General features: G+C 45.0%; 1 protein-coding gene across 7 annotated transcripts in view; it reads left to right on the forward strand.

Annotated features, from left to right (window-relative positions):
• Positions 1 to 27,243, forward strand: part of Pde4dip (phosphodiesterase 4D interacting protein) — a 213,693-nt gene that overhangs the window by 62,843 nt on the left and 123,607 nt on the right. For 6 of the 7 annotated variants that reach the window (XM_075981819.1, XM_075981818.1, XM_075981824.1 and 3 more), the window contains exon 4: positions 7,898 to 8,008. In XM_075981819.1, the coding sequence (XP_075837934.1) occupies positions 7,898 to 8,008 (111 nt within the window). Of the gene's footprint in view, positions 1 to 7,741; positions 8,009 to 27,243 lie in introns of those variants that run through there. The other variant, XM_075981826.1, reaches the window with a different exon arrangement.

The raw sequence follows: 27,243 nt of genomic DNA on the forward strand, positions 1-27,243 counted from the left end.
CAATTCCAGGTCCTATACAAGAGCAGTCAGTGCTCTAAACCACTGAGCCATCTCTCTAACCCTAATACACTTAACATTTAGACACTGTCTGTTCTAAGCCATATGCCTTAGTAAGTTGAGTTGAACCATCACCGATAAATAAATTTATTTGCAGTAAATAAAAAAAACCCTGAAACACAAAGAATTGGGCAAATTTCTCTCTCAGCTTTGCTTCTTTTTTTCTCTTTGGAAAGGCAGCTTTATTAAAGCACAATTTAAGAACCTTTGTAAAATTTACCCTTGAACAGTGTACAATTCCGACTGTGCACTTGTCATTGTTACCTCATTCCAGAACATTCCTACACCCCAGAAAGAAGCCCCATGCTCATTACAGCCTCTCTGTTTTCCCTCTGTCCTTTCCCGTGCAAACCTCTAGTGTGGTCTCCCCATAGACTTGTTCAATGTGAGCACATACTGGAGCTGTACAGCATCCTGCCCTGTGAGCCCGCCTTTCCTATCAGCTCAGGGCTTACGCGAGTCCGAGTCGTAGCACACACCAACACTCCCTTCTCATGGCTGAACAGCGTCCTGTTATATGGACGTCCTAAGTGTCTGATGCATTCGTCAGTTCAAGGACATTTTGAGCTCTCCCACTTTGGACTATCATGAACAGTGCTGTCATAGGTGATGTGCCCATGCTTCCGTGAGGCCGTCTGCTTTTAGTTCTCTGGATATGAAACAAGGAGAGGATTTCTGAGTCACCTGGCAACTCCGTACAGTCTTCTGAGAGCTGACTTTGGTGTATTCATCTTGATAATAGAGAAAAGCATTTTTGTTTTGTTTTGTTTTTGTTGTTTTATTCCAGCCAGGTACCCCAGGGGCACAAGGGCCATTACCTACAGTTAAAGATGCAGTTTGGAAAGACACTGGAGCCTGAGGCAGAAGAGGAAGTGCCTTACTAGCCACAGGCTCATCCAGGTCATAGGTGTCTTGATTGAGGTCCTGATAACTGTGCGCTGTGGAGCCCAGCTGCAGGAAGTGTGGTCTGCAAATCTTATTTTTGTATCTCAGAAACAGTGTGAAAGGATGGGATGAAATAATATTCGTGAAAGTGTACAATTTTTTTTTTACTATTTACATTGTAAATCCTGTGCAAGGTGATTGTTGTCATGGAGAGTGTATAATGGTATCCAAGGAGTTACAGGAATTAAACATTCAAACACAGGATCAAGTTGGCCAGAGATCTCAGAAGTTCCCTCTTGTTGATCTGTGAGGACTTTCAGCAACACCCCTGACAAATGATTAATCTCTCCAGCAAAGCCCCTTTTCAGACAGGAAATTTACTCTCTCTGATAACACAAATACTAAAATTGATTTTTGGCCAAAAATTCACTATACCTCTCCTAGAGAACTAATGTATGTTTGCACAATTGATAGCTGCCCCCTTGTAGTTCTTAGTTTTGTTCCTTTTAGGACAGTTTTATTTGCCATTATGAGCTATTTTATAAGCAACAAGAATGTATAAACGACAATTGTTCAAATATCCAAATTTATCTGTTTGTCTCAGGCAGACAAATAGAAGTCACTGCTACCAATGTGGCTGTGGTCCTCTCAACAGGCCCTTGAGACCTGTCGATTGCCCACATACACACAGCTTTCCCATTCTCAACTTCCCCCAAATCACACAGAGAAGAGCTCCGAGCTCCGATTTGAACCTAGGTGTCCTTGACTCAAAGGGGATTGCTTTCCCCCCCACAATTCCATACTGTTCCGTCGGGGTGGATTCACATGTGATCATATAGTATCCTGTTATACATGGGTCATTAGCTATCAGAGGTCTACTAGGTGCTTTTCTGCTTGTCAAAACCAAACAGCTGACAAGAAGTCAGGGAAGGAGGGACAGGTTTGGCTCACAGTCTGAGAGGAGACACAGCCAGGAGAGCAGCTCTGGCTGTGAAGGCAGCAGGAGGTGGCTGGTTACATCCCGCCCACAGGCAGGAAACAGAGGGATGAATGCTGCCCAGCTCTTTCCTACTTTGTTATTTTTCTGCAGTCTGAGGCTCCACCACGCTGTTAGTATTTCCCACACTCAGTTTAGTTAAACTTCCTGGACACTCCCTCATATACTGACCCAGGGCCATCTCCTAGGTAATTTCAAATGCATCATCACACAGGGATACTTAAAACATTTTCTTTGCATTCCTTGGTTTGCCATTTAAACTTTTTTAAAGCTACATTTTCTCCCAAACAACAGAAAATACGAAATATCACCAACATCCAGTTAGTTGAGCTTAAATTATAGAATTTATATTACAGTTGAAAAAGGTTGAGTCTATCCAGACGATTAATCAATTCTAATGAAGAGGAACTATGTTTTTAGGATAAAAATTGCTAAGAGAGTAATATGTTTTCAAGCAATTCCATTATGGGAGCTATCTGGGGGGTCTGAATATGATTAAGTGAATGTCAAGCTGAGTTTTTTAAAGACTGACTTGACAGTTGGTTATGTTAACGGAGCATGACATACGACAGCTGGGTGGTAATTCTCTTCCTACTGCTGGCACTGATGGAGCCATTATTACAGTCTCATTTCAAGACTGGACTAATATATTATGGAAGACATAGAAGGAAGAAACTCAAGAAGGAGCAGAGGAGAGACATTTATCTCCAGAAGGAAAATGTTTGGAAAGGAGAGTAAAGAATCGGAAATGCGCTGTTGGGGAGAGGAAGATCTAAGTGGAAGGGCTTGGAGCCCGCAGTTGATGCCTTAAGCCATGTGGATCTTCTGCAGACACACAATCCTGGAGGACCCTGTGTACTAAGTCAGTATACAGACCAGCGTGAAGGATTCTGCTTACAAAACTTCAAAACAAAAGCAGTTAACGAAAAACAAAAAGAAAGAAAGAAAAAGGAAGGAAGGAAGGAAAAAAAGGAAGGACGAGAGAGATAGACAGAGAGAGGGGGAGGGAGGGAAGAGGGAAGGAAGGACAAAAAAAGAAAGGAAGGAAGGAAGGAAGGAAAGAAAAGAAAAGAAAAGGCAAAGAAAGAAAAAAGCCTCGTGGATGTGCAGTTCCTGGCCTTCTCTACCCACCATCTTTTCCCTCATCTTTTGTCCATACAGAGAGCCAGGACCTGCCTCAAGGAGGAAACTCTTGGGTTCTCACCTGATGTCAAGACCTCCTCAACAGGGTTCTCCCCAAAGGGTGCGGGTCCCTAGGCTTGAGTCTACTTAGCCTGCTGAACTCTTTAGTTCAGCTTCCCCCAGCCATGCAGACCTGATTCATCCTTTAGGAAAAAAAGAATTGCCACTTCTCTGTGGAACCTTCGTGGATAACCTTCCCTGACAAATTCATTTCATTTTTCCTGTCTGTGGAGTTCGCAGTATCGCTGGATTGTAATTTTCATATATTATTGCGCCTCAATTCGGAGCTCCGGTAGACAGTCTGGATTCTGCATTGATGGCGTTAGTTTGCTGGACTGCTCTCTATATCAAACAAACGGCTTCTAAGGAGAAATGCCTTTGGGAATGCAGATCGAATTTTGTTATAATCAAACCATCGAGAACAGGTGGTTGTTACTAGGTATTCTTTTACTCGGCACTCACTTATTGAGCATCTTCTGCAAACAGAGCATCATTTTTGGTCCTGGTGCTAAAACAGAGCCATCGAGCTTTTCCATGGAAAGCACATGTTGACAGGGAGAAACACGATGGATGGATAAATGCAGAGTCGAAGAGATTATAGTGCAATGGACTCTTAAAACACAGGGCGATAAGGGCACTGGTCAAGGCGTGGGGTGGGCTGTAGTTTTAGATGAGGTGCTATGTAAAAAGAAGTCTAGGGTAGGAGATTGACCAACAAAGGCAGAAGCAGGGACACCAGGATGGGCGCTATCAAGTAACATGGGAGAGAAGTCGTGGGATCTGGAACACTGTGGTAGAGATGCTATGGTACCTGGCATCTATGATGCATATTTCCAATGTGCGTGTATTATAACTAGGATTTGCAGACACATGAGAGGTGTATGTGATAGAAAACGAGTCAGGAGTCACTCAGAGGCTTTGGCCTCACCAGCTGCCAATCCTGAGCTGCAACACATTGGAATGGGCTCCAATGAGGAAAGAGCATTTTCTAGGATGATCAGAAATTCAGTTTTGAAATCACAAGCGTGAGATATTAATGTTCAACTGGAGATTTCTACCAGTGAGGTGAATATGAACCTCATGGGAGAGGTTCTCCTGGGCATATAAACTTAGGAAGGTAAGTGAACAGAATAACATTGTCCTACAGGTACCATTTTAAGAGAGTGTGATATCTTTGGAACTAGTAAAACTACCCTTACAAAGTTTCAAATTCAATAGAGGACACAAAGGCAGATTATTTTCTTGGTCACAAGATTTATTTAATGTTGGAGAAAGTCTGCTGGGCCTGAAGATAATGGGGTAAGGTGGTTTTACACTGTCCAGAAGAGCAATAGAGTCTATTTTTAAGGCTTTGGGGGAAGGCGAGGGAGGGACAGTGTCTTACACTGTGGAGAAGTGAAGGAGTCTACTTAGAGGAGTCAGGGAGGCATGGATGAAGGGCACATTTAGCTAAGGTGTAATCATTATAAGGCCAGCTGGAAGGGGCAGTGTTCCTTAGCCCCTTGTGCTTGAAGTAGGAAAGTTCTTGGTGCCTGTCATCTTCCTGAAATCTACTTCAGGAGGAAAATCCAGGTGAGCTAGCCCATTTGTAACAAAATGGATTAGCAAGACAAGTCACAAATCTCAGAATACTTATCTATTCATTAACTCTGCTGATCATTTAGGGAGTGCTTTATAAATACTAAGCTGAGAGAATATAGGCACAACCGATTCCTGGCCAGCCCCCAAGCCACTCTACTCTGACTGAAATAATTGTAAGTGGCCCGGAGCAGCGCTGTGGGCTGACCATTGCTGCAGAAGTGGCTTTTGGTTGTTACAGAGGCTGAAGGGCAAACACGTGACTCAGTGGCCCTTTTTACCTGGATGGCCATAGATGGCTAGGGAGGTTAGAGTTTACATGAGAAGTCAAATAACTCTAAATAGTCTCAATAATCTACCCAGATGATAAAAGCAACATCAAAAGACACCATATGAATGCTTCGCATTGTGAGAATGTGCCTTACTGGGAGGTCGAAAGGGAAAGACAGCCAGGAGAGGGAAGGTACGATATTTTATGGATTTCCAACCAAGAATTAAAAGATGAAAAGAAGGGGATGTCTTAAAGAAATGTGATGACGTTTTCTCTTTAGCCTGAGGGATGGATGAGATGCCCATGAAGGGCTCTGAAGGCATTTCCTTGGCTGTACTCTAAAGGGTAGACGGCTAAGACAGATTCTAGCGGACATGGTTGGACTCACGCAGAAGTGCTGTCATGAAGTCTGTTGTGAGGAAGGGAGAATTAAGTTGAGCTCTCCAGCAAAACACTGGGTGTGTGGAGCTAGGTCTTGTGCAAGAAGACCTAAGACAGCAGATCACGTGGGACATAAAACACATAACTCTGGAAGTGGATTAAACAACTCTCTAGGGGAGAGAGTGTGGAGAGAAAGAAACCCAGACAGGGAAGGACTTACCATCATAAAAGAGATGGCATGAAGGGACTGATCCAAAACAAAACAAACAAAATAAATCAACCAAGCTCCACAGGAAAGGGGTGGGAGAGGAGGAAAGAGAAAAGGAAGTAGGCCCAGTGTGCAGGGAAACCTCCGCTGCGTGGGGATAACATGAATCCTTACCCACTCCTATTTCCTTAAGTAAATCCTTTTATGAAATTATTGTATGTGGTTTTAAAAAAAAACTCTTCCAGAAAGACAGCCAAAGCCTAACTATACACTAGCTATACTCTGCCAATCTGACCCCCCTTGAGCAAAAGGGAAGTAATCATACTCATTACCTTGAGGTGTTTAGACCCTGCCCCCAGTCACCTCGTTTTCTAGATGAGGAGGATTCTGTGTTCAGAGGAATACGTCTTCAGCTCACACAGAACTAGTATCAGGAAGTCTGTTGCTGTATGTGAGACATAGACTCATTGTGTTGATCAAGCTGGCCTCAAACCTACACAACAGTAATCCTCCTGCCTCAGCATCCTGAGAGACTGGGGTTATGGGAACATAGCACAGTGGTCAGAAAAGTGGGATTTGAGTTTCGACCTTCATTCTCATCATCACCAACTCTCAGTGACCTCCACTTCTTCTGAAAGTTAAGGATTTAGCGAGCATGTAGAATTTTTATGTGCAGATTTTTTAAACAAGTAGATTTTTTTAATGTGAAATATTTTTGGTTTAAGATGTAAGAGAGGATTTACAAGCTTATTTTTTTTAGAAAAAATAGACTGTTCCATTGCACGGTTCTAATTCTGCACTCCTGAAGCCACCCAATTCACTCAAACTTTTTCTGTCTTTCAAAGTGCAAGTGCAGTTGCTGGCACACCACAGTCTAGCTATGAATGCAACCTCTGGATACTGGGGAAAGGCGGGCTGGAATCATTCTGAAGGTCCAGAACATTGATGGCGCACACCTTTAATCCCAGCACTCGGGAGGCAGAGGCATGCGAATCTCTGTGAGTCTGAGGCCAGTTTGGTCTACAAGAGCTAGTTCCAGGACACCTAGGGCTGTTAGACAGAGAAAGCCTGTATCCAAAAAAAAAAAAAAAAAAAAGGAATGGGAAAAGATGAAAAGTAGGTAGGTTGGGAAAGAAGTGGATGCTTGCATTAAATATAAAAATTTTAGATTTTCTTTATCTCAGACATTAATAGTAATTTTTTTTCCAACCTGGTATTACCAAATCAAGAACCTTTTTTGGGATCAGAGCTTTGAAGCTGTCTCCCAGTCACCTTCAAAGTCCCATGGGGTGTGTTCTAAATAATACTTCCTGCTAATGTTGCAGCTGTCGCTCAGGGATCGTAATTTGCTTTATGAGCAGGATCTGCTGACTGCTTATAAAGGCCTGGCACCCTTAGGCAGGTGCTGGAGTTAAGAACCAGTGAGCGGCTGAATCTCTGGTCTCCGGGATGCTGGCTGCTCCCCGCCACCCCCTCAGAACCCCCACACTTATTCCCCAAAGGGTCTTCCTTGCTTCACTGAAAAACAGTTTGCAAAGGTCCCCCTCAGTCAAGATTCACTACAGTTTTCCTCAACGTGTGAGGTGAGATCAGGGAGCAGGCAGCCTGAGAATAAAGGCTATGAACCTATAGCCCTGGGACTGAAAACAGGCCGGGAGAACAGCTGGAAGACACAGCTGGGGTTGAGCACTGTGTCACTAAGGGAAGTGGACTCTGATCCATAGTGCCTTAAGGTTTGTACCTGGTAGAAAGAGGTTATTTGGCTCTGGTCTCTATTCTGTGGGCCACTTTGTGGATATGCGCTCTCTCCATAGCAACCTTGTTTCTTGCTTCTGTCTGCCTCCCTTCCCCCACCCCCTCCTAGGTTCCTCTTGCCTTTGCAACCCCAGTGCCACATTAACCACCCCCCAAATGGGAAGGGGGTCAGCCCTTCTCTTTCCAAACAGCTACTAAATGACCACATTTGGGCCTGGAGGCCTGGGAAGGGAGGGAGACAGGGTGACAGCCCTGTCCTGGAGTCAGGTTACCGCCACTTGTGTCTGAGTTCACACAGCGTGTTCCTCCGTCAGGGATTCCGCAAATATCTCCCCGAGGTAAAAAAAGAAAGCGCGTTGCGCTCCAGCTCCCAGAGCAGATAGACCAGTCCCAGGTCCTGGAGCGCACCACCAGGGGCTATGTCGCCTTAGCCTCCGAGATCCCAGAGCTTCCCTAGAGTCTCAGTCCGCCAGCTCCATGATGCGGCAAGGCTGTAGCGTGTTCCTGGGGTGAGGGGGCGATTGGGTATGCTCCTCCCCATGGGTCGCCCACCATGTCTAATGGATATCGCACTCTGTCCCAGCACCTCAATGACCTGAAGAAGGAGAACTTCAGCCTCAAGCTGCGCATCTACTTCCTGGAGGAGCGCATGCAACAGAAGTATGAGGCCAGCCGGGAGGATGTCTACAAGCGGGTGAGTGACGGTGGGGCAGGGGAGTGCGCGCCTGGGACTGCTGTTCACGCTCAGCAGCCCAAGGGACCCGGCTCTACATCTGGGTACTTTCCCGTGACTCGGGATAAGCCCACTCCCCTCTCCGGGGCCGGCTTTTCTCCTTCGTCCTCTACAGAGGGAAGGGGCTGTAGTACAGCCAGAGGCTCCAAATCCTGTTCCACACAGCCCGACTGAAATGTAGATTCTGTGATCACCCCAGACACTCCGGTTTATGGACTGGATGGGGAAGCACAGAAATTTGCATTTTAAAGTGAGCGGAGGTGGGGGGGGGTGTAACTCAGGTCACACGTTCAGGCCTTTTCCAGCTCTGGGTCTTAGGAGAAAATACGGTGGTATGAAGAAACCCTGAGGGATAATTCTTTTCTTGAGAAATTTGTGTTTTCCTTTGAAGGTGTTTAGGCGGACACACGTTTGCAACGGAACATGAGACATTTTAATCCTAGGAATTGTTTGCGCTAGAATGAAAAAGAGGATACCCACGGACAGTGGAGTGAGGTGGGAGGGAGAGAAACCTCCTAGGCAAGCAGGGCTGCCTTGATTGATGGGAAGGAGCTGGCAGCGCTTGAGGGTGAGATGAGACAGCGCGTTTGTAAAAGGACTTCAAGTCCCGCTAGTAACAAGGATTAAATTTCCTGGCTGGTCACTGCATTGATTTCCTCAGGCCTCTTGGGGTCTGGGCAAGAGGATCTGAAGAGTACAGGTGCCTACTGCTGGTTGCCTCGAATTTGACCAGAGCTCCCTTTTAAATGCCCAGCTGTTTGTTTCAGAGCACACCACACAAGCATTGCCTTGACCCCAGGAGGCTGGGGAGCCTTAGAAGCCACCAGACCTTGAATCTGAAAAACAACTGGTGTTTGTGAGTCCTCCATGACTGTCTGGTCAGTTCAGTTCACGCCGACTGCTAAGTCTAAGAAGGAGTGCTTGTGATACCCATGGGATTTCAGGGTTTGGTAGAGTCAATTAGTACGGACTGTTGATTCTGGGAGATTTAATCTGTTCCCTCTTCTGAATGTTATGTTTTAATCCTCCTCTCCCTGAGACTTCCTCCGGGCTCATCCTTATCTTTTCCGTGGCTGCATAGTGAATGTCTCTCCTGGGAAGTTGTGGAGGTCTAGGGGACTTGATAACTTGGTAACGCAGATGGGGGAGGACGCAGGGCAGTGTGGGCCTCTGGGTAGGAATAGGAGGAAGTGTTCCCATGAACCGTCCCCAAAGCATGGCAGAAGAGGGGCAACTTGGAGGTCACTGGAGGGAACGGGTTTCTTTTGCCCTCAGTCAGGTGACTGCTGCTTGACTCAGTTGTCCTCACTGCACTTTATTGGCTAAAGGAGAAATACTTGAGGAAATGCTTCGTGTGGGATGAGACAGGGCACCACCTCTGACTATGGCAGCTGCCTCGGGGTATAGAGGAGGGAGCCACACACAAAGTCACAGGTAGGGGTGACAGTCCTTTTACTGGATCCATCTTGCCACTGGATCACATCCAAGTAACTCTGCTTGGTCTTACGTGAACACAGTGGCCAGACAGCCATTGTCTCATACGGTTCCAGGGATGTGTTTCCTTTTCCCCATCTCTCCCAGTTACTGTCACGTTAATATTCCCTTTGGTTTCAGCTACTGCAAAGCAAGAAAGCAGTGGTTCCCAACTTTCCTAACGCTTCAGGCCTTTAATACAGTTCCTCTCACTGTGCTGACCCCCTGCCCCCACCATACAGTTATTTCATTGCTACTTTGTAACTGTAATTTTGCTACTGGTATGAGTGGTAATGTAAATGTCTGATGTGCAGGGTAACTGATATGTGACCTCCAGAGGGGTCATGACTCACGGGTTGAAAAATGCTGTGCTCAAGCTGGGTGACAGGCTGCGAAGATAGCTCAGCTGGTAGGGTGCTTGCCTAGCATGTATGAAGCCCCGGGTTTGATCCCCAGCACTGCACGACCTGACCATAGCGATGCATACAGAGAATCTTAGTATTCTGGAGGTGGAGACAAAAGGTCTAAAGTTCTAGATAATCCTGGGCTATGGAAGCCAACCTGGCTTATATGAGACCCTGCTTTGTTGTTTTGTTTTTAACTTGGGTTAAATGTTCTTTTTAGCCGGGCGGTGGTGGCGCACGCCTTTAATCCCAGCACTCGGGAGGCAGAGGCAGGCGGATCTTGTGAGTTTGAGACCAGCCTGGTCTACAAGAGCTAGTTCCAGGACAGGCTCCAAAACCACAGAGAAACCCTGTCTCTAAAAAAACCAAAAAGAAAAAAATGTTCTTTTTATCTGGAATGTAGAACACATTGAGATGAGATCACACTGTATATTCCTGATTGGCCTCTAACCTGTAATTGTCTTGCTTCAACCCCTTGAGTGCTGGGAATATAGGAATACATCATGGTACCCAGCTTGCTAGTTTTTTAAATTTTTATTTATTTTTATTTCGTGTGCATTGGTGTTTTGCCTTCATGCACATCTGTGTGAGGGTGTCAGATCCCATACTGGAGTTACAGACAGCTGTGAGCTGCCATGTGGTTGCTGGGAACTGGACATGAGTCCTCTGGAAGAGTAGTCAATGCTTTCAATCACTGAGTCAGCTGCCTAGCTTGCCATTTTTAATAATTAATATCATAGGCGAAAAAAAAAGATCTATCCCAGTAAGTAGTGATGAGGGGTTAAGAGAAACCAGAAAAGTTTGCTTTGATAGAAGAACCAGGGATTCAGGAAACACCCGCAGCAAGAGCCCCAGGCAACCACCAGACAAACTGCTTAACTTCTCCAGACCTGGTCCAGCCTCCACAGCACTGACACTCGGAATAATGCTGCAGGCACTGAAACTCATTTGTTGTATGAATAAATAACAGCCACGAAGGTGAAAGAAAATTTCCATCAACTACTTTGTAAACGTAATAATGCCACATTCATATGAGAGGGTAATTGTTATACACTTGCTAGTAGTTATTAAGATATTTAAAAAATGGAATAGAGGTTCGACTAGACTCTGGCCATAAGGATGCAACTTGTGTTCATGTTTGCTATTTGCATCCTGATTCCTTTAGGTTGGGAGGATTAGTTAGTTGTGATGAGACAGCAGGGGTCACATGCCTAGCACCACCCAGAAAGTCAAGTGGTTCTGATGCCAGCTGTTACTATACTTAGCTTGGTTTCTCTCTCATGTTGGACAAACATTTCTTTAAAAATAAAAATATGAAACCATACCCAGTTAAGTTAGAACCTCTGCAAAAATGTGAGTGTTGTGTAAGTAATTCTTTAAAGAAAACCAGTGTTTATGAACATGTTACTGCAAGTCTATGTGGATAGACCATCTTTTTGTTTTGTGTTGTTTTAGATTTTGGTACTTAAGAGGGAAAAATTACTGTCTTAGTGTGAGACTATCAAGCATTCCACCATGACAGCCTCCGGGAAACTGGGAGAACAGGACTGGGAAGAGAGTCTTTGTTTCTCTTTCCAAGTGTCAGGTCTTCCTTAGATAATTGAGTGATTTAAAGAGAAAGATAGAGATAGAAACAAGGAGAGAGAGAAAGAGAGAGAGAGAGAGAGAGAGAGAGAGAGAGAGAGAGAGAGAGAGAGAGGAGGGGTTGAAATGGATGAATTCTTTATTGTAAAATAAGTTACATGTTTTTTTTTTTGTAAGAGAAACTGGAAAAGCTCGAGTTATGCCAAAACTTAAAATAATCAACTTAAATGCAAATTTAAAAAGTGCTCTAGAGTTTCTTATTTTTAGGCCTTTTGGAGAGCTGAGAAAGTAAAATTAAAAATCATGCCAGCAATAGGTTTATGAGAGTACTGAGTTACACATAAAAATGGATTCTTTGAAACTAGCTGAATGTTAAAACTGCCTTGAAACTTCAGTTTTTGCAGATAGTAAAATAATTGTGTTTGTAATTAAAATTAAAAGTATATATGCATATATAATTGAAAATTTAAAGTATATATAAATAAATACCTTTTTTGTGATTTAGAGCTCAGTTTGTCTTTGATTCCGCTTTATTATGACATCTGTTTATCCCCCTCACTGTGGAGCATGGCCTTGATGGCTCTTTTTTTTTTAATTAACTTTTTTTAACATCCTGGACCACAGTTTTCCCTATCTCCTCTCCTCCCAGTGTCTCTTTTTGTCTCCCCCCCTCCCCCCCCAAATCCACTCCTCCATTTCTCTTCAGAAAAAGCAGGCCTCCCATGGATATCAACCTATCAACCAGTTATGGTATATCAAGTTGCAGTGAGACTAGGCACTTCCTCTCCTATAAAGGCTGGACAACGCAACCCTATAGGAGGAAAGGGTCCCAAAAGCAGGCAACAGAGTCAGAGAGAGCCCCTGCTTCCAGTTAGGAGTCTCACAAGAAGACCAAGCAACACCAAGTAACATACATGCAGAGAGCGTAGGTCGGTCTCACTGTCCCATTCAAGCCTTCTGCTTGGTGGTTCAGTCTCTGTGAGCCCCTATGAGCCCAGGTTAATTGATTCTGAGATTATTCCAGTCTTGATTCATCTGCACAAATAAACGCAAACATATTCTTCCTCAGTGATTAGGGACTACTGCCCCCTCATGGTAGCAAACAGTAATTGTAGGTTCAATTCTTTAGGGGAAGGAATGGGTTATCATTTTGACTATGTAACTCAAGCTAAGGAGTAACCACTGCCAGGCTTATAGCTCCAGACCTGTGGATCAAAGGAAAGAGATAGTTAACACTGCAGGTGGTCCAGAGCTAGGCATGGCCCACTCCTTGCAGGACAGGCTTCAGAGCCCTGCCAGATGGCAGCTGGTCTGTAAGTCATTTCTGGGTGGAGTCTTGGCCAACCTGCTCATTTTTCTTACCTAACCCTGCATCTTCTCTCATTAGCTGAGTAACTGTGCCCAGTCCTGGAATGTGTGAGAACCACTGCTGTGTGATCAACATGTGGTCTCCAGACAGCACCTGAAAACCTCCAGCCTGTCTCTAGCCCTATGAGGATTATTTTCCTGCCCAGACTTCGGTGCTTTTCAAAAGCCTAAGGGCTGCATCCTAACAATGGAATTTAAAGTGTGATGAGGCTGGGTCCCCTAGCGAAAACGAAGAGAAATGGAATGTTGTCATCCTGGACTGGATGGGTCAGTGTATGACTAACGATCCCAGAGAACGTGCGCTTCATAAGCGTTGGTTTTCTTTGAAGAATTGCTTGTAGAACGTTCACACTTCTGCAAAGAATCTAACTTAACTGGGTATGGTTTCATACTTTTATTTTTATCTTTTAAAATATTTATTCATTATTTTAGTTATACCTACATGGCGGGGTATATACCCATGAGTGCTGGTGCCATGCGGGACCCCTGGAGCTAGAGTTACAAGTGGCTGTCAATCACTCAACCTGGGTGCTGAGAAACAAACTCGGATCCTCCAGAAGACCAGCATGCGTTCTGAACCACTGAGCCACCTCTCCAGCTATACTTTGATTTGTCAAGAGAAGTTCTTCCAAAATGAAATTAGCAATAATATTGGAAGACGAGAGTGAATTTGGCCTTTAGATAGAGGAAGTAGGAGAGGGCTGTGAGCCATACCTTTATGAGCCATTAACTGCTTAGTTTGAGACCAAAAACTTTTTAGTTATCTCATCTTTAAAGTTTTTAAATGTCATTTTAGTGTGTGTGTGTGCATGTGTGTACATGTGTGTGCATGTGTGTGTCCATGTGTGTGTCCGTGTGTGCGCGCGCGTGTGCATGTGTGTGCGTGTGTGTGTGCGCGCGTGTGTGCATGTGTGTGTGCGTGTGTGTGTGCGCGTGTGTGTACATGTGTGTGTCTGTGTGTACATATGTGTGCCCGTGTGTACATGTGTGTCCGTGTGTATGCATGTGTGTGTGTGTGTGTGTGTGTGCGTGCGCGCGCAGCTTGCAGGAGTCAGTTCTCTCCTTCCATGTAGTAAAAGGAGCGGCGGGCTGCTTTCCGTCACCTGGCTCCCAGCTAGCTTTACCTGAAATAATTACATGGAAACTGTATTCATTTAAACACTGCCTAGCCCATTAGTTTTAGCCCCTTATTGGCTAACTGTTACATATTAGATTAACCCATCTCTATTAATGTGTATTGTCACTTGACTGTGGCTTACCCGCATGAGTCTAACCAGTGTCCGTCTCGGAGAGGAGAGCCATGGCGTCTGTCACACTGCCTTCTTTCTCCCAGCCTTTTGTTTTGTCTATTCTGCCTATCCAAGCTGCTGTCCTATCAAAAGCCAAGGCACTTTCTTTATTTAACCAATGAAAGTAACACATAGATAGGTGACCCTCCTACACCACTTCCATCATGTGGGATCCAAGAATTGAACTCCGGTTCAATGACAGTAACAAGCCCCTTTGCTGGCTGAGCCATCTTTGAGATGAGATGATCCTGATTCTGGCCGATCCTTGAGGCTTGGATGTCGTATGCTTTCATAGCTATGGTGAGCGACCTCCTGATTTTAGTACTCACTGAATTGCCCTCTTCCTGCTGTTAGGATATTACTAAGCTGAGGATGGCGGCACTCCTGACGCTGAACCTTTGTTCCCTCTCTCACTGCTGATTTAACCTGAGCAAATATAGATCATGTGCCACATAACAATGTTACGGCCAGTGAAGGATCACATGTATGATGGGGGCCCATGAGCTTCTAATAATGCTACACAATTCCTAGTGCTTACAAAGTCATAGTCTTTGTAACACTTTAGAAAGGTCCTTTATCTTCATGTTTGTGGTGGTGCTAATGTGAGCGGAACCTGGGGCACAGTCAGGTCCATGAAAGCATAGCACATGCGCTGGGCACCACATGGGATGCTTTATAATAACAGAAGATCATACTTATTCATTTTTATTTATTATAAATTTATTATTATAATTTTATTATAATGTTTACTGCACTATAATAGTTATTATTATTATTATTATTATCATTTTGTTTTGTTTGAGACGGGGTTTTTCAGTGTAGCCCTGGCTGTTTTGGAACTCAACTATATAGACCAGGCTGGCCTCAAACTTACAGAGATACACCTCCATCTGCCTCCCAAGTGCCTGGCTACTATAGATTTTACCATTGGATTAAAGTAATATCTCTTTACTTATCAAAATGCAAAGGTTAATTTAAGAGTAGCCTCAGGCAGGTCCTGCAGGAGTGATGTCAGAAGTCATCTGTCATAGGAGATGACAGGTGGCTCCATTAGTGCCCTGAGGATCTTCCATAGGGACAGGATGGACAGGGCTGGGGGTGGGGGAGGGGAGGAGGCAGGGGTAGGGGAGGATGGGAAAGACACAGTGATGTAGATGATACTGACCCTGATAGGCCTGGATTAATGTATGCTTCTGTCTTAGTTTTCTTTTTAAAATAGAAGAGTTTAAAAAGAAAAAAATTAAATAGAAAAAAGCTATCAGAATAAGGATATAAAAATATTTTTGTACAGTATATGTACAGTATATTTTCTCCTGTATAGTGTGTTTATATTTTAACTTGCTATTACAAAAGAGCCAAAATAAAACAAATTAGAAGTTTACAAAGTAAAGAAGTTACAACAAGCTAAGGCTAATTATTAATGAAAAAACTAAAGACAAATTTGATGTATCCCAATGATGCAGTGTTCATAAAGTCCATAGTTGAGAAGCACGCCAGGCCTTCCCAGTCACTCACCTGTTTCCCCCTGACCACAAGCAGCTTCCAGTCCCCCAGGCTCCGTTCACAAGCCAGGTCCTCTACAGATCTACTGTGTTCTATCCATTGTACAGATCGCCCTGTGTCTTCTTAGGTGTTTAGATACGCCACTACTGCGGCGCTTCAGTTGCTGGTGGTATTCAGTACTGCAGCGCGTTGGACTGTAGCTCAGGCATGTAGCAGCCTTCTCCATCTGTTCCATGCTGCTCACGTAGTTGTGAAACCACTTAATGTCACCTTAAGCAATGCACGGCTGTCCTGTCATTTCTGAGTGGAGGTAGATGTAGTAATGGCATCTGTCCTGTAGATTTGGGGTAAGACTGAATGAGTCAATAAGCTGAACTCAGCATCGTGCCTGTCCTGAGGTCCTATGTCAGTGACAAACTGAGAGATCACAAAATTATCTAGAGATGTTGACTTCCTAAAACCATTTTTTTTTTGCTTTTTCGAGACAGGGTTTCTCTGTGGTTTTGGAGCCTGTCCTGAAACTAGCTCTTGTAGACCAGGCTGGTTTCGAACTCACAGAGATCCGCCTGCCTCTGCCTCCCAAGTGCTGGGATTAAAGGCGTGCGCCACCACCGCCTGGCCCATTTCTTGTTTTAAATCACTATCTATTCCTGTGGTAGTAGATTTGCCCATATTTGGCCTATTTGACTGGATTCCTTACCTTAGTTTTCCTGTCTATGAATAATAGACTCTACTCCACACATTGTTATTGGGCAAACTTACCCCAATTCCCCACTTACAAACATTTCTTTGAAGAGATTAAATAAGAAAGGCTGTGTTTGTTTAAGATTCGACCCAGCTCCATGCACTTGGTGAGCCTTTCCTGGCATGTTTTATCAATTCTCATTACTACAGGAGACCTGTGCACACCTCTACAATAGGCTATTATTATTATTATTATTATTGTTGTTGTTGTTGTTATTTATTGTCTATGCCTTTCTCCTCTAGCAGCTAGCAGAGTAGACTGTGTATAGTAATCACGAGATGTTTGATTAATCCAGGAATGTATGTGTGCAAACAGACTAAGGGACACTGCTCACGAGATGAGCATTTGAGCTAGAAATGTAAACTAGCCATTCTTGCAGCCCATGGCTACTTTGCTATTGCTGTGAAAATCTAGACATGCACAGCTAGTAGGAAGAATGACTCTGGAATAAGTTTAGACAGAAGTGTAAATTATGTAGCTATTGTTAAGGGGATGAGCGAAAGTGGATTTGAGTTTGGGATTTGCTTCCCAATGATCAGAAGAAATATTCTGATAAGGTTCATGTTTGTAGCTCCAGTGTTGGGAGTAGAGGTGTTGGCAGACGGTGGTAGTGGTGGTAGTGGGGATGCAGAGGTGTGTGGGGAGAACACAACAGGAACTGATGGAGTTAGGCAGATCTCCAGAGCTCACTGGCCAGCCAGTTTAGCCAAATTAGTGATTTTCGGGTTCAGCGAGAGATTTTATCTGAGAAATCAAGTTCAGTGTCGGGGTCCAGCCCTGACATAAATTATTTTTTGTACCAGAGTGGAGGTGTGGGAATAAAGACGTAACTGACAATACTTTATCGGGAGGGAGTTTTCAGGGATCCTTTATGAAGTCCTGAGTTTACATCCTAAAAATCACCTGTGTTTATTTTCCAAACAGCTTTTATACCAAAACGTGATCTGTGGGGGAAGTTTATTAGCATTCTGTTTCCTAGGTTGTGGGGGGAGGTGGGGGAATGACTGTGGTCACGTCCACACCTTTTTATGCCCATTTTGTCACGTCTTTCTATCTATGACTTCTCTGTATGCCTGCTCTGTCACGTAGACTGAACTAACACCTCTATCCCAGGCGACCTCCCAAATTACAAAGGAACGGAGTGACATTAGCATATTCTGACCCTTTGTTGAGGATGAGTCAGTTTGTCTCAAAAGGCTAGGTGACCACCTTCTGTGTGGCAGGTGCAAATCGTGCCCTAAAATTTTGGCTGCCATACAATGTAAAAATATGGGCCTGTATAATACGGCCCCTCTCGTTCAACATCAATAGAGGAAGTCACTCAACGTTATCTCTGGCCTCTACGCACACACTCACATACACACACACACACACACACACAGAGAGAGAGAGAGAGAGAGAGAGAGAGAGAGAGAGAGAGAGAGAGAGAGAGAGAGAGGTATCATAGTAAAGTATATATAACAGAACCCAGCTTTCCATCTGACTTTAAGTGTGCAGTTTTGTATGCTCACACTGGCTTCTGAGCATCATTCCCATCCATCTCCAGAGCTGCGTCCCCAACTGAAACTGTCTATGTCAAATGCTAGCTTCCCATCGCCTGGTCCTCCACCATCTTCATCCTGCTTCCAGCTTAATTTTATCTCTGCTGTCTCGTACACGTGAAATAATACCTTTGCCCTTTTGTGGTCCTTCCGTATCCTTTCGCACATGGCTGGTCCTGGAGTCCCATCCACTTTTCTAAGGGTGAGGTGGCCACTCGACATATTTGCATTTATTAGATTTTTCCAACTGGGAAACCTTCAAGGCCTTGAGTCCCTAAGCCCAGCCCTTCTCTCCACCTCGGATCCCAGAGCTTCAGTGCTAGCTGGAATGCATCCCCTGGCTTGGGAGGCCTCACTGCTCCAGGCAGCAGCACCTTGCCAGGGGAATTTAGAATCTGGTTACTGGACACTGCTGCATCTGTTTTGTTTATGTGCACGTGATGTGTGCATAGATATGCATGCCACAGCACATTTGGGGGCAGGGGACAGTTTTGTGGAGTTGGTCACTTCACATGATGCCCCCCAGGTCTGTCGGTATTGTAGCCTGGGTTGGAATCCCCTTGTGTTTTAGGCAAACTACCAGTTCTTTACATGTTTTCTGCCATCCATGTCTACTGCTCCCACCATTTGGCTATTGCGAATGAGGCCCCTGTGAACACAAACTGGCAAATGTCTGCATGAGTTGGCTTTCCTTATCCAGGCAAGAATTACTGGAGATGGTGATTCTATGTGTAATTTCTAGAGGGATTCATGTTATTTTCATACAACTGAACCATTTTACAGTATGCATGGATTCTGACTTTTTCAAGCTCTTTTTTGGGACACTTGTTATCTCCCCCGTGTGTGTGTGTGTGTGTGTGTGTGTGTGTGTGTGTGTGTGTACACATGCACATTTGCATGCACGATGTGAAGTTATAAAAAATTCTAACCAAGCACACAAATACTGGTTGTAAATAACTTAATAGACTTAATAGATATTTGTATTTAATAAACGTCCCTAACTCCTTCTGCAAAGGGGGACCAGGAGATAAGCATGCCTTCAAGAGTCTCGGAAAGCTGAGGACCGGCAGTCAACGCACAGAGGGCACACAGAACACACATGGCAAACGGCCACTCTGGGTTTCCAGGGTGGGAGCTATTTCTTTATAAAATTATAAATAAATATATTTTTTATTTAACAATCAATAAATTTATTTAATAATAAAATATAAATATATTTATAAATAGATTGGCTATTTTTAGTAGCCTGTAATCCCAATGCTGAGAAGGCAGAGATAGAAAGATCCTTGTGGCTTGCTGGACATCCATCTTAGACCAATTAGTGAGCTCCATCTTCAGGCTGATACCTTGTCTCAACAAATAAGTTTAAGGATTGAAGAAGGTAGTGTCAATCTCTGGCCTTTACACACACACACACACACACACGAAATAAATAGTTTAACTACTACACCCTTTTGTCTCTTTCCTATAACATATTTTCCAAAAATTTTAATTGTACATATTCATTGTCATACACATCTTAAAGTATATGTAACTAAAACATTTGTCCAAAGTTAATAATAATTAAATAAGTCATTAAGAAAAAAACAAGAGGGCCTGGGAGAGATTGTTCAGTAAGTAAAGTACTTGTCATCCAGGTTTAAGGCCCTGACTTCAGTCCCCAGTAATGACTGGGTGTGGTGGCCCAGCCCTGTAATCCCAGCACTGGATAAATAGATCTCTGAGTTCGAGGACTGCCGGGTCTACAGAGCAAGTTTCAGGACAGCTAGGACTACACAGAGAAACCCTATCTTGACAAAACAACAATAACAACAAAAAGAAACCAAGCAATCAACCAAACAAAAAGAAGCCAGTGAACACTGCAGCATGCATCTATAATCCCAGCACCAGGGGGGTAGAGACAAGAGGGTTTGCTAGCTAGACAACCCTAGCCAAGTTTGTGAGCCCCAGGTTCAGTGAGAAACTCTGTCTCAAAGAAATAATGTAGAGAGGGCATAAAAACATCTTCTGGCTTCCACAAAAGCATTCACACATACATATATATTTGTGTACACACATGTGAATGTACATACACATATGTTTATCCACATACACATGAGCATGCGCACAGCATTCATTGTATACATACAAAAACTAGGAAACTATTGTGAACTCTGTTAAATTTATGAAGAAAAGCATTAACTGACTTTGGCAATGGCAGCCACAGAGGTCAGTTTAGATGAGAAGGTAGATAGGTAGATGCGCCCTAGCACCTGCCTTCAGGTATACGGCAGTGCTAACCATTTCCATTTATTTAATACCTAGTCTATCGCAGCATGTTTACCTCTGGGGGGAAGGAAATAGGACGTTAGGAAATTCAGGCTCACAGAAGCTGGCCAAGGCTCTGCAGCTAGGAGAAGGTAGATTACGGATGCAGGTGTTGGGGCTGGAAAGAAGGCTCGATAGCTGAGAACGAAAGACCCTGGTTTGATTCTCAGCATCTGCATGGTGGCTCACAACCACCTGTAACTCATGAAGGGATAGAGAAAGGCATTCTGGACTGGAGGATGGACTAGCAATGGACAAAGCTAGAGTCACGGAAGAGCACCATGTGCTTGGCACACTTCCCGTCATTCTGTGTGGCTGGAATGTGAGGCATGGAGGGCTGGTGGTGACGTGGAGGTGACACTGGAAAGGCCAGCAGAGGCCAAATCCTGCGGACCTTTGTATCTGTCTCCTCTTCAGTAGGTCTTTGTATGGCTTCTGCTAGGCTCCTGGTACTAAGCTGGAAGTTGGGCCTTTGACGATCAGGAAAACATGAGAGATGGAACGGGATGGGAAGCGGTAGTAGAGAAATAAACCAAGAGTAAGGAATCAAGGCATTGCTACCCCCCAGATGAACAAGCAGCTGGAGGGAAAATCTCTAACAGATTCTTTGAGGAGATGACCCCTGAACTTCCAAAAGATTTAAGCATTGTTAGCCAATTGTGGGGTGCAAGGAAGAGGGTTTGTCACAAGCAAAAGCCTAAAGGCAAATGAATGGCCTGGTGTGGGGACAAAATCGCAAGTCATTTTGTGTTGCCGGGTTTAGGCACTAGGCACAGCATGAGACTGAAGCGTATGTGGGGTTCAGTCTTCGTGCCGCTGCACAGGAGCCAGTGATGGGTCGTAAACTACAGGGGACATGGCAGATCCCTCTGGTAGGTGGGACAGTCTGGTTCAGTGAGATGAGACAGAAAATCGGGAGGACAGACTGAGCAAATGAAGCCGAGGGGTTGAGTGAGGGAAGGGCAGGGGGTACGGAGAGGGGGTCCCTGGGCTTCGGATTGTTTAGGAGATAAAATACCTGGAGGACTTTGTGATTGACCAGGAGGAGAGAAAGCGTAGGAATCCAGATTCCTAGTTAGGTGAAGTCACTGTTTCTGAATCCTCTAGCGTTTTTAACTCCCTGCACTGGACCAGGATGTTCACCTGGAGGTCTCTGAGGCTGGGCACCTAGCAGGAGTTCACCTTCTCTCACCCCCTCACCTCCTGATGGCTTCAGAGAGGAAGTGTCTGCAGGGAAAGCTTCAACCAATGCCAGGGAAGCTAGTGTTGTTACCAAGTAGTGGGAATTATAATTAGCACAGTTACCAGAAGCCTGGGTTTTGTGAGCCTGCACTGCTAGAAGCAATTTTCCTACTGAATGAATGTCCTTGCTTGTAAAACGAAGGGAGTAGAGCTGGCTGCTTTAAATGTGGTTTAGGGAGATTAAATTTTGCTCAGGTGCAAGCTTTGTTACAGGCAGGAAATGAGTTTTGCTGCTTAGCATCTTGTCCAGGCAGGAGGAAGAAGGCAAACGCTCTGCCTTGGTGTATTTGAATTGCTAAAAAGATGGGAGAGAAAGAACTTAGAACCTCTGTTTAGACCTAGAAAAGATCCAGAAAAGCCCTTCGCTTTGCAAGAGAACTTTGTTAGAAGAATAGTAGCAGTAGCGAGAGTTGCCGTGTTCCAACTTTTTAATTCGCCCTCATGAACAAACCCTTCATATCAAGGATAAAGAGACCAAGGTCCAGAATGGTAATTTGCCTAATGTAACCTGTGTCAGGTTCACAGAAACCAGGCAAACGGCTAACTGAAGTGCCTTTTAGCGTGCCAAAGCACACGCTGGCCTCAGGAACACTCCGCACCTGTGACTCCTCTTAGATCTTCTTGTCCTGTCCCCTTCCCAACCCTAAACCTCTCCAGCTCTCGGGTTTGCCATCCCCCAGCTTCTGATTCCCATTTTGGCCAGGCGCTCTCTTGGCTCTTCTCTCCGAGCTTGGCCCTCCTTCCCCTTTGGTCTCTCTTATCTTCTCTTTTTCTTTCCATCTCTTTCTCCTCTCATGGCCTGGTCCAGTCCACTGGCCATGTTTGGTCTTCTTTCTCTCCCTGACCAGAACCCTTCCAGATGCCTGTGGCTCTACTCTCCCTCACACCTACAATAAAACCCTTCTCTCCAGCCACGAAGAGAGCGGTCATGTCCTCACTCTACACAACATGATCAAGCTGAGACTGAAACCCAAGAGGCACCAACTCCTGGCCAGGATCCTTATGTCTGTGCTTGTGAAAAGTTGGTTTTCCTTCCTCTTTGCCTGTAACGGGCTGACATAGAACACACACAACAGGCGCTAGACTCATTTGCAGATGGCTAATGCTATACTGTGATAACAAGAGAAATACTCAATTTCTCCACCTGTATCCGGCCGCCACCGTCCACCCAGAGCTTTTATCCACGGCTTTTCTAAAGCTCTGTGGGCATTTTCTTTTGCATTGGCTAGCATCATCTAAAATAAGTATCTGAAGTTCAACAGCTCGGAGAAATGAGGCTGTATCATATGGGGGGACAGCACAGGACGGATGGAGGCAGGTGAGAACTGCATACGAGCCCACGCTATCACGTTAGATAGCAGCTAATCCAATCAAACACTGAGGCAGACATGGTACATACCGTTCTGAGGAAAGCTAAGCGATAGTCGGGTGGCCTTTTGCCAAACAACTTTAGAAGTGACTGTGGGCCTCACTGGGCAGCTTCCATGCTTGCTATTTGGAAACCTGGCTTCAGAGGATTGGGAGGGAATAAAAGGCACAAGCTACTTCATGATGCCAGCTTCCTGTCCCTCTGCCTTCTGGAAGTTCTACAGTCAGGTCTTAATGCACACAGGATCTTAAACAGCCTGAGAAAGGCTTGGAGAGAGAAATCTTAAATGTTGGGGAAGCTGTCAGCCTCAGTGCCATGACCTCTGGCACAAATGGAGTCTGGGTCAGATAGAGGACCTTGAAGTCACGTCGCTGTCCCTTGGAAGGTCTCAGGTCTTCCGCAAAGTCACCGTAGCAGCCTTTCTTAGGCATGCTCTAGCAGACGTCCCTGTCTTACATTCTCTAATCAAACTGGGACCTCCGTTCAGCATCGATGTAAACTTGGTCATGTCCACTCTTGATACCACAGGGGTATCATATCGCTCTGCTCCGAAGCCAGTAATGGACGGGCTCAGAGCTGGATCCAGAGCCTTCCTGGCACTGAGATCAATGAATGTAGCAGACCTCTGAGGCTCAAAGAAGTGAGAAGCAGTATCCAGCCTAAACCCTATTCTTTCTTTCTAACCCTCTCAGAGCTGGGTCATGCAGAAGCCCAGGCTGCTGCTTACCTCCTAGCGTCTCAGAGGACTGTAGTAACCAGTCCCTGCATCTTCTGCAAAGGTAGACGTATGAGGAGGGGTCCCTTCATCCTGCATGAATTGATGCTGTTTCACGATGGTGTTATCAATTAGCCATTGGATTCTTCCTCGGGCTTTGGGATATGACACCCAACTTCTTCCTAATTTCTCTCTCTTCTTCCTACCAACTAAAGGAGCCAGAGTCTTTAATTAGTACCCAAGGACCTTGGTATAAAATGGGAGAAAGTAAACGGCCAGGCAGAAAATGACCCTTTGTAGCTTAGTAGTGTCTGCCCCATTCCCTTCTCAAAATCCTAAATACTTTTTGACTTAATCCCAGGGGTGGGAACAGGGGATTTAGTGGATGCTATGTGTCAGGCTCCAGTTTATACATTTTATCCATACTTAATCTCAACCTCCTAGCAGCCTGTGAAGGAGAAGTCTTTCCTGTTTTTCACAAGACCACACGTCCCATTATCACAGGGAGTCTGCCTGTTGTCCCAGTAGCTACAGGGTCTAATTCTACTCAGAATAAGGAAAACTTTGGCTTATTTAAAGTCCGCTGCTCTTTTAAATGCAAATGATGTTTTTCAGTGGTGACCGCACATTGTATCAAGGTGACTGAAAGAGAAAGAACTTGGTAAGAGGATACCTTAGTGTCCTCCTAGTGGCTTCTGCCAGGACTGTAGCAAGAGGCAGTGGATTTGTCTTCTTGATGGGTTTGTGGTAGAAGGTGCCACTGGCCTCGTTTTGTTCTGCGGATCAGGTGGAAATGGCCACGCGGGATGTGATAGAGTCAGGGCTGTCTTTGCTCTGCAGAGCCTGTCAGATTCCTTTTGAGTATGGCGTGAGCCCTACAGATTCAGAGGAAACAGGAAGTGACTCAAACCAACTTAAAACTAAACAAAAAATGGGATTATAAATTGAGGGTGGTAGAATATTTGCAGGGTCCCAGTTACTTGGAAACTGAGGCAGAAGGATTTCTTGAGGCTGGCCTAGGCAAGCAAGCACATAAAATAAAAAATTTAAAAGGATAGCAGAATTGGGAATTTTTTTCACCTTGGAGAACAGGCTTACAGTGCATTTCGGTGCCTATAAGGTAATAATGAGCGCTAATGAGCAGGAAACACGGAACACACAACAAACCTTAGGAGTTTATTAGAGGGGGTGTGTACAGGCCTAGGAAAGTCAGTGTGGAGAGAGGAGAGGGAGAAAGAGAGAGAGACAGAGAGACAGACGGAGGAAGATGGTGCGCGCAGCTCTTAAAAGCTGCTTAGCGCATGCGCACAGAGGCTTGACGTGGCTACGTCATACACAAATGACGGGGCTCACACATGAGCGCAAGGGCTTAGCTGAGCTGAGTCATACGTGGATGATGCAAACACACATGCCCATGGGTCACGCGACGGGGGGGGGGGCATTAGGCACTTCTGCCTGGGGGCTTGTCTGCACATGCATGGCCCGAGAACCTGGAAGTGTCAGCTTTATTGTCACTGAAATCATAACACTGATGGTGTTCAAATTAGAGCAACAATGAACACTGAAAGAGATGGGGCAGGCAGCAGGTCCAATGGGATTTACATGGATGGATTCAGTGTAGAGAGAAAGACAAGAATTGATGAGGATCACAGGACTCTTGGCCTAAGCACCAGGAAGAACAGAGCTGCCTTAATTGAGACAGGGAAAGTTATTGATGAAGAAGGTTTGAGGCAGAAGAGGAAGACATTCGGTTTTAGAGATTTTGTGCTTGCGGTGTTTGTTAGCTATTTCATGTTTGCCAGCCATTTCATTGCAAGCGATTGAGGAGGTCAGGACGTCTGGGAAAAGGCTGAGCTAGAGACACAGATTTTAGTGGTGTCAGCACACGATGGTGTTGAAGCCGTGAGACTGGGCCGGATCACCAAGAGACAGAGAGCGTCTACAGGGGAAAAGATCCAGGACCACGCTCTAGGCCACTCACATTGATACACTTTGGAAAAAAGGAGAAAAATGAGCAAAAGAAGATAGAAGGCTCACCATGGTAACATGGGAAGAAAAGCCAGAGGCTGAGGTCCTTGGAGCCAGAGAAACTGAGAAGAGGGAGGGGCCACAGTTTTGAAAAACTTCTGAGTGCTTGAGGGATTTGATGACTGAAAATTCGCCTTTGGCTTTAGCGCCATCTACGATCTCTCTTAGAGCCATTTTGGAATAGGGGAGGCAAATGCTTGATTTTAGTGGGCTTAAACAGGAGAAACGAGTCACCGGGCAGTGAAAAGGAACGATAATGTTCCAAGGAGAATGAAGAAACAGGAAGCTGGTGAGGGTCCTGGGTTGGTAGAACAGTTGCATTTAAACATGGATGGGCATCCATATATCATCGGGTTTTTCAGTGGGTAATGAAATCCTGAGGGATGAGGAAGGGAGAGGCTGGGAGAGGCTTCCTGGGTGGTGTTTGGAAGAGGGTCTGTGGTCAGAGGAAGGGTGTGTGAGAGCCAGCGCTGGTACACGGCAGAAGGGACAGGAGGAGCATGCGCAAGTATCGGGGAAGAAATAACTTTTCTTTGTTCCCCCAAATACATTTTCAAGCATACTCCTTTTTTTTTTTTTTTTTTTTTTTTTTTAGTTTTTCGAGACAGGGTTTCTCTGTGGCTTTGGAGCCTGTCCTGGAACTAGCTCTGTAGACCAGGCTGGTCTCGAACTCACAGAGATCTGCCTGCCTCTGCCTCCTGAGTGCTGGGATTAAAGGCGTGTACCACCATCACCCGGCTTCAAGCATACTCCTGAAGTGAGTTACTCCCTCTCCCGGGAGCTGGTTCATGCTGAGACATCCTTGCTCCTATCTGGACTCCCTGCAGTACAAATCCTACCCATCTTTCAGGGTCCATCCAGCCCAGACTGCACCTGCTCAGGCGGGTCTTTCCTCGTTGGAACACCCCCAAATCTTGTTTCTCCATCTATTTTCCTCATCTGATTACAATTCTGAATAACTATTTGGCACAGATAATTTCATCTCTATCTGGCAATTTTTTTAATTTTAAATTTAATTTGTTTAGTTTTAATTTTTTAATTTTAATATGTTTCTTAAATTGCCCCATAGATTTCGCCTTGTGGTCTAGATCAACACCAAGTATCCTCCATAGCTTTCAGCATAAGTATTATTGAGCTCCTAACAGAAATCCAGGATTTTGTGAGGCTTGGTTACCAGCACCTAGTAAGCTGCAGGCGAGACTCTGCTGTGCAGAACGAGTGGCTGAGAAGCTGTTTTCTCTGTCCTCTGTCATTTCCTCCCGACACCCAGCTGCCCAGAGAAGTCCAGTTGAACCTGACTCCTCTGGAATTGCATAGAGAGGGGCTGGTAGATTTAAGAAGCATTTAAGTTGAGAAAAGGACGAAACTAGGCAGCGAAATCCTTGGCAGAGTTTATTTTGAGCAACGTCCACTCACTTGGTAAGCATGTGGTCATCTTCTATGGGTAGGACACGCTAGCCACAGTGAAGCAGCCAGTGGAGGATGTCATGCCCACCCTGACATGCAGCTCCGTGTCCAAACATCGAGTGAGCTGTGGCACCCCCTCTGCCGTTGCTCAGCGCTTTCTCTGCTGTGATGATTGACAGGAACTTACTATTAAGGTCTGAGGTAGGTTGGACTTGAGACAG

Source organism: Microtus pennsylvanicus, chromosome 7, assembly GCF_037038515.1.
Source record: "Microtus pennsylvanicus isolate mMicPen1 chromosome 7, mMicPen1.hap1, whole genome shotgun sequence".
NCBI classification, from domain to species: Eukaryota; Metazoa; Chordata; class Mammalia; order Rodentia; family Cricetidae; genus Microtus; species Microtus pennsylvanicus.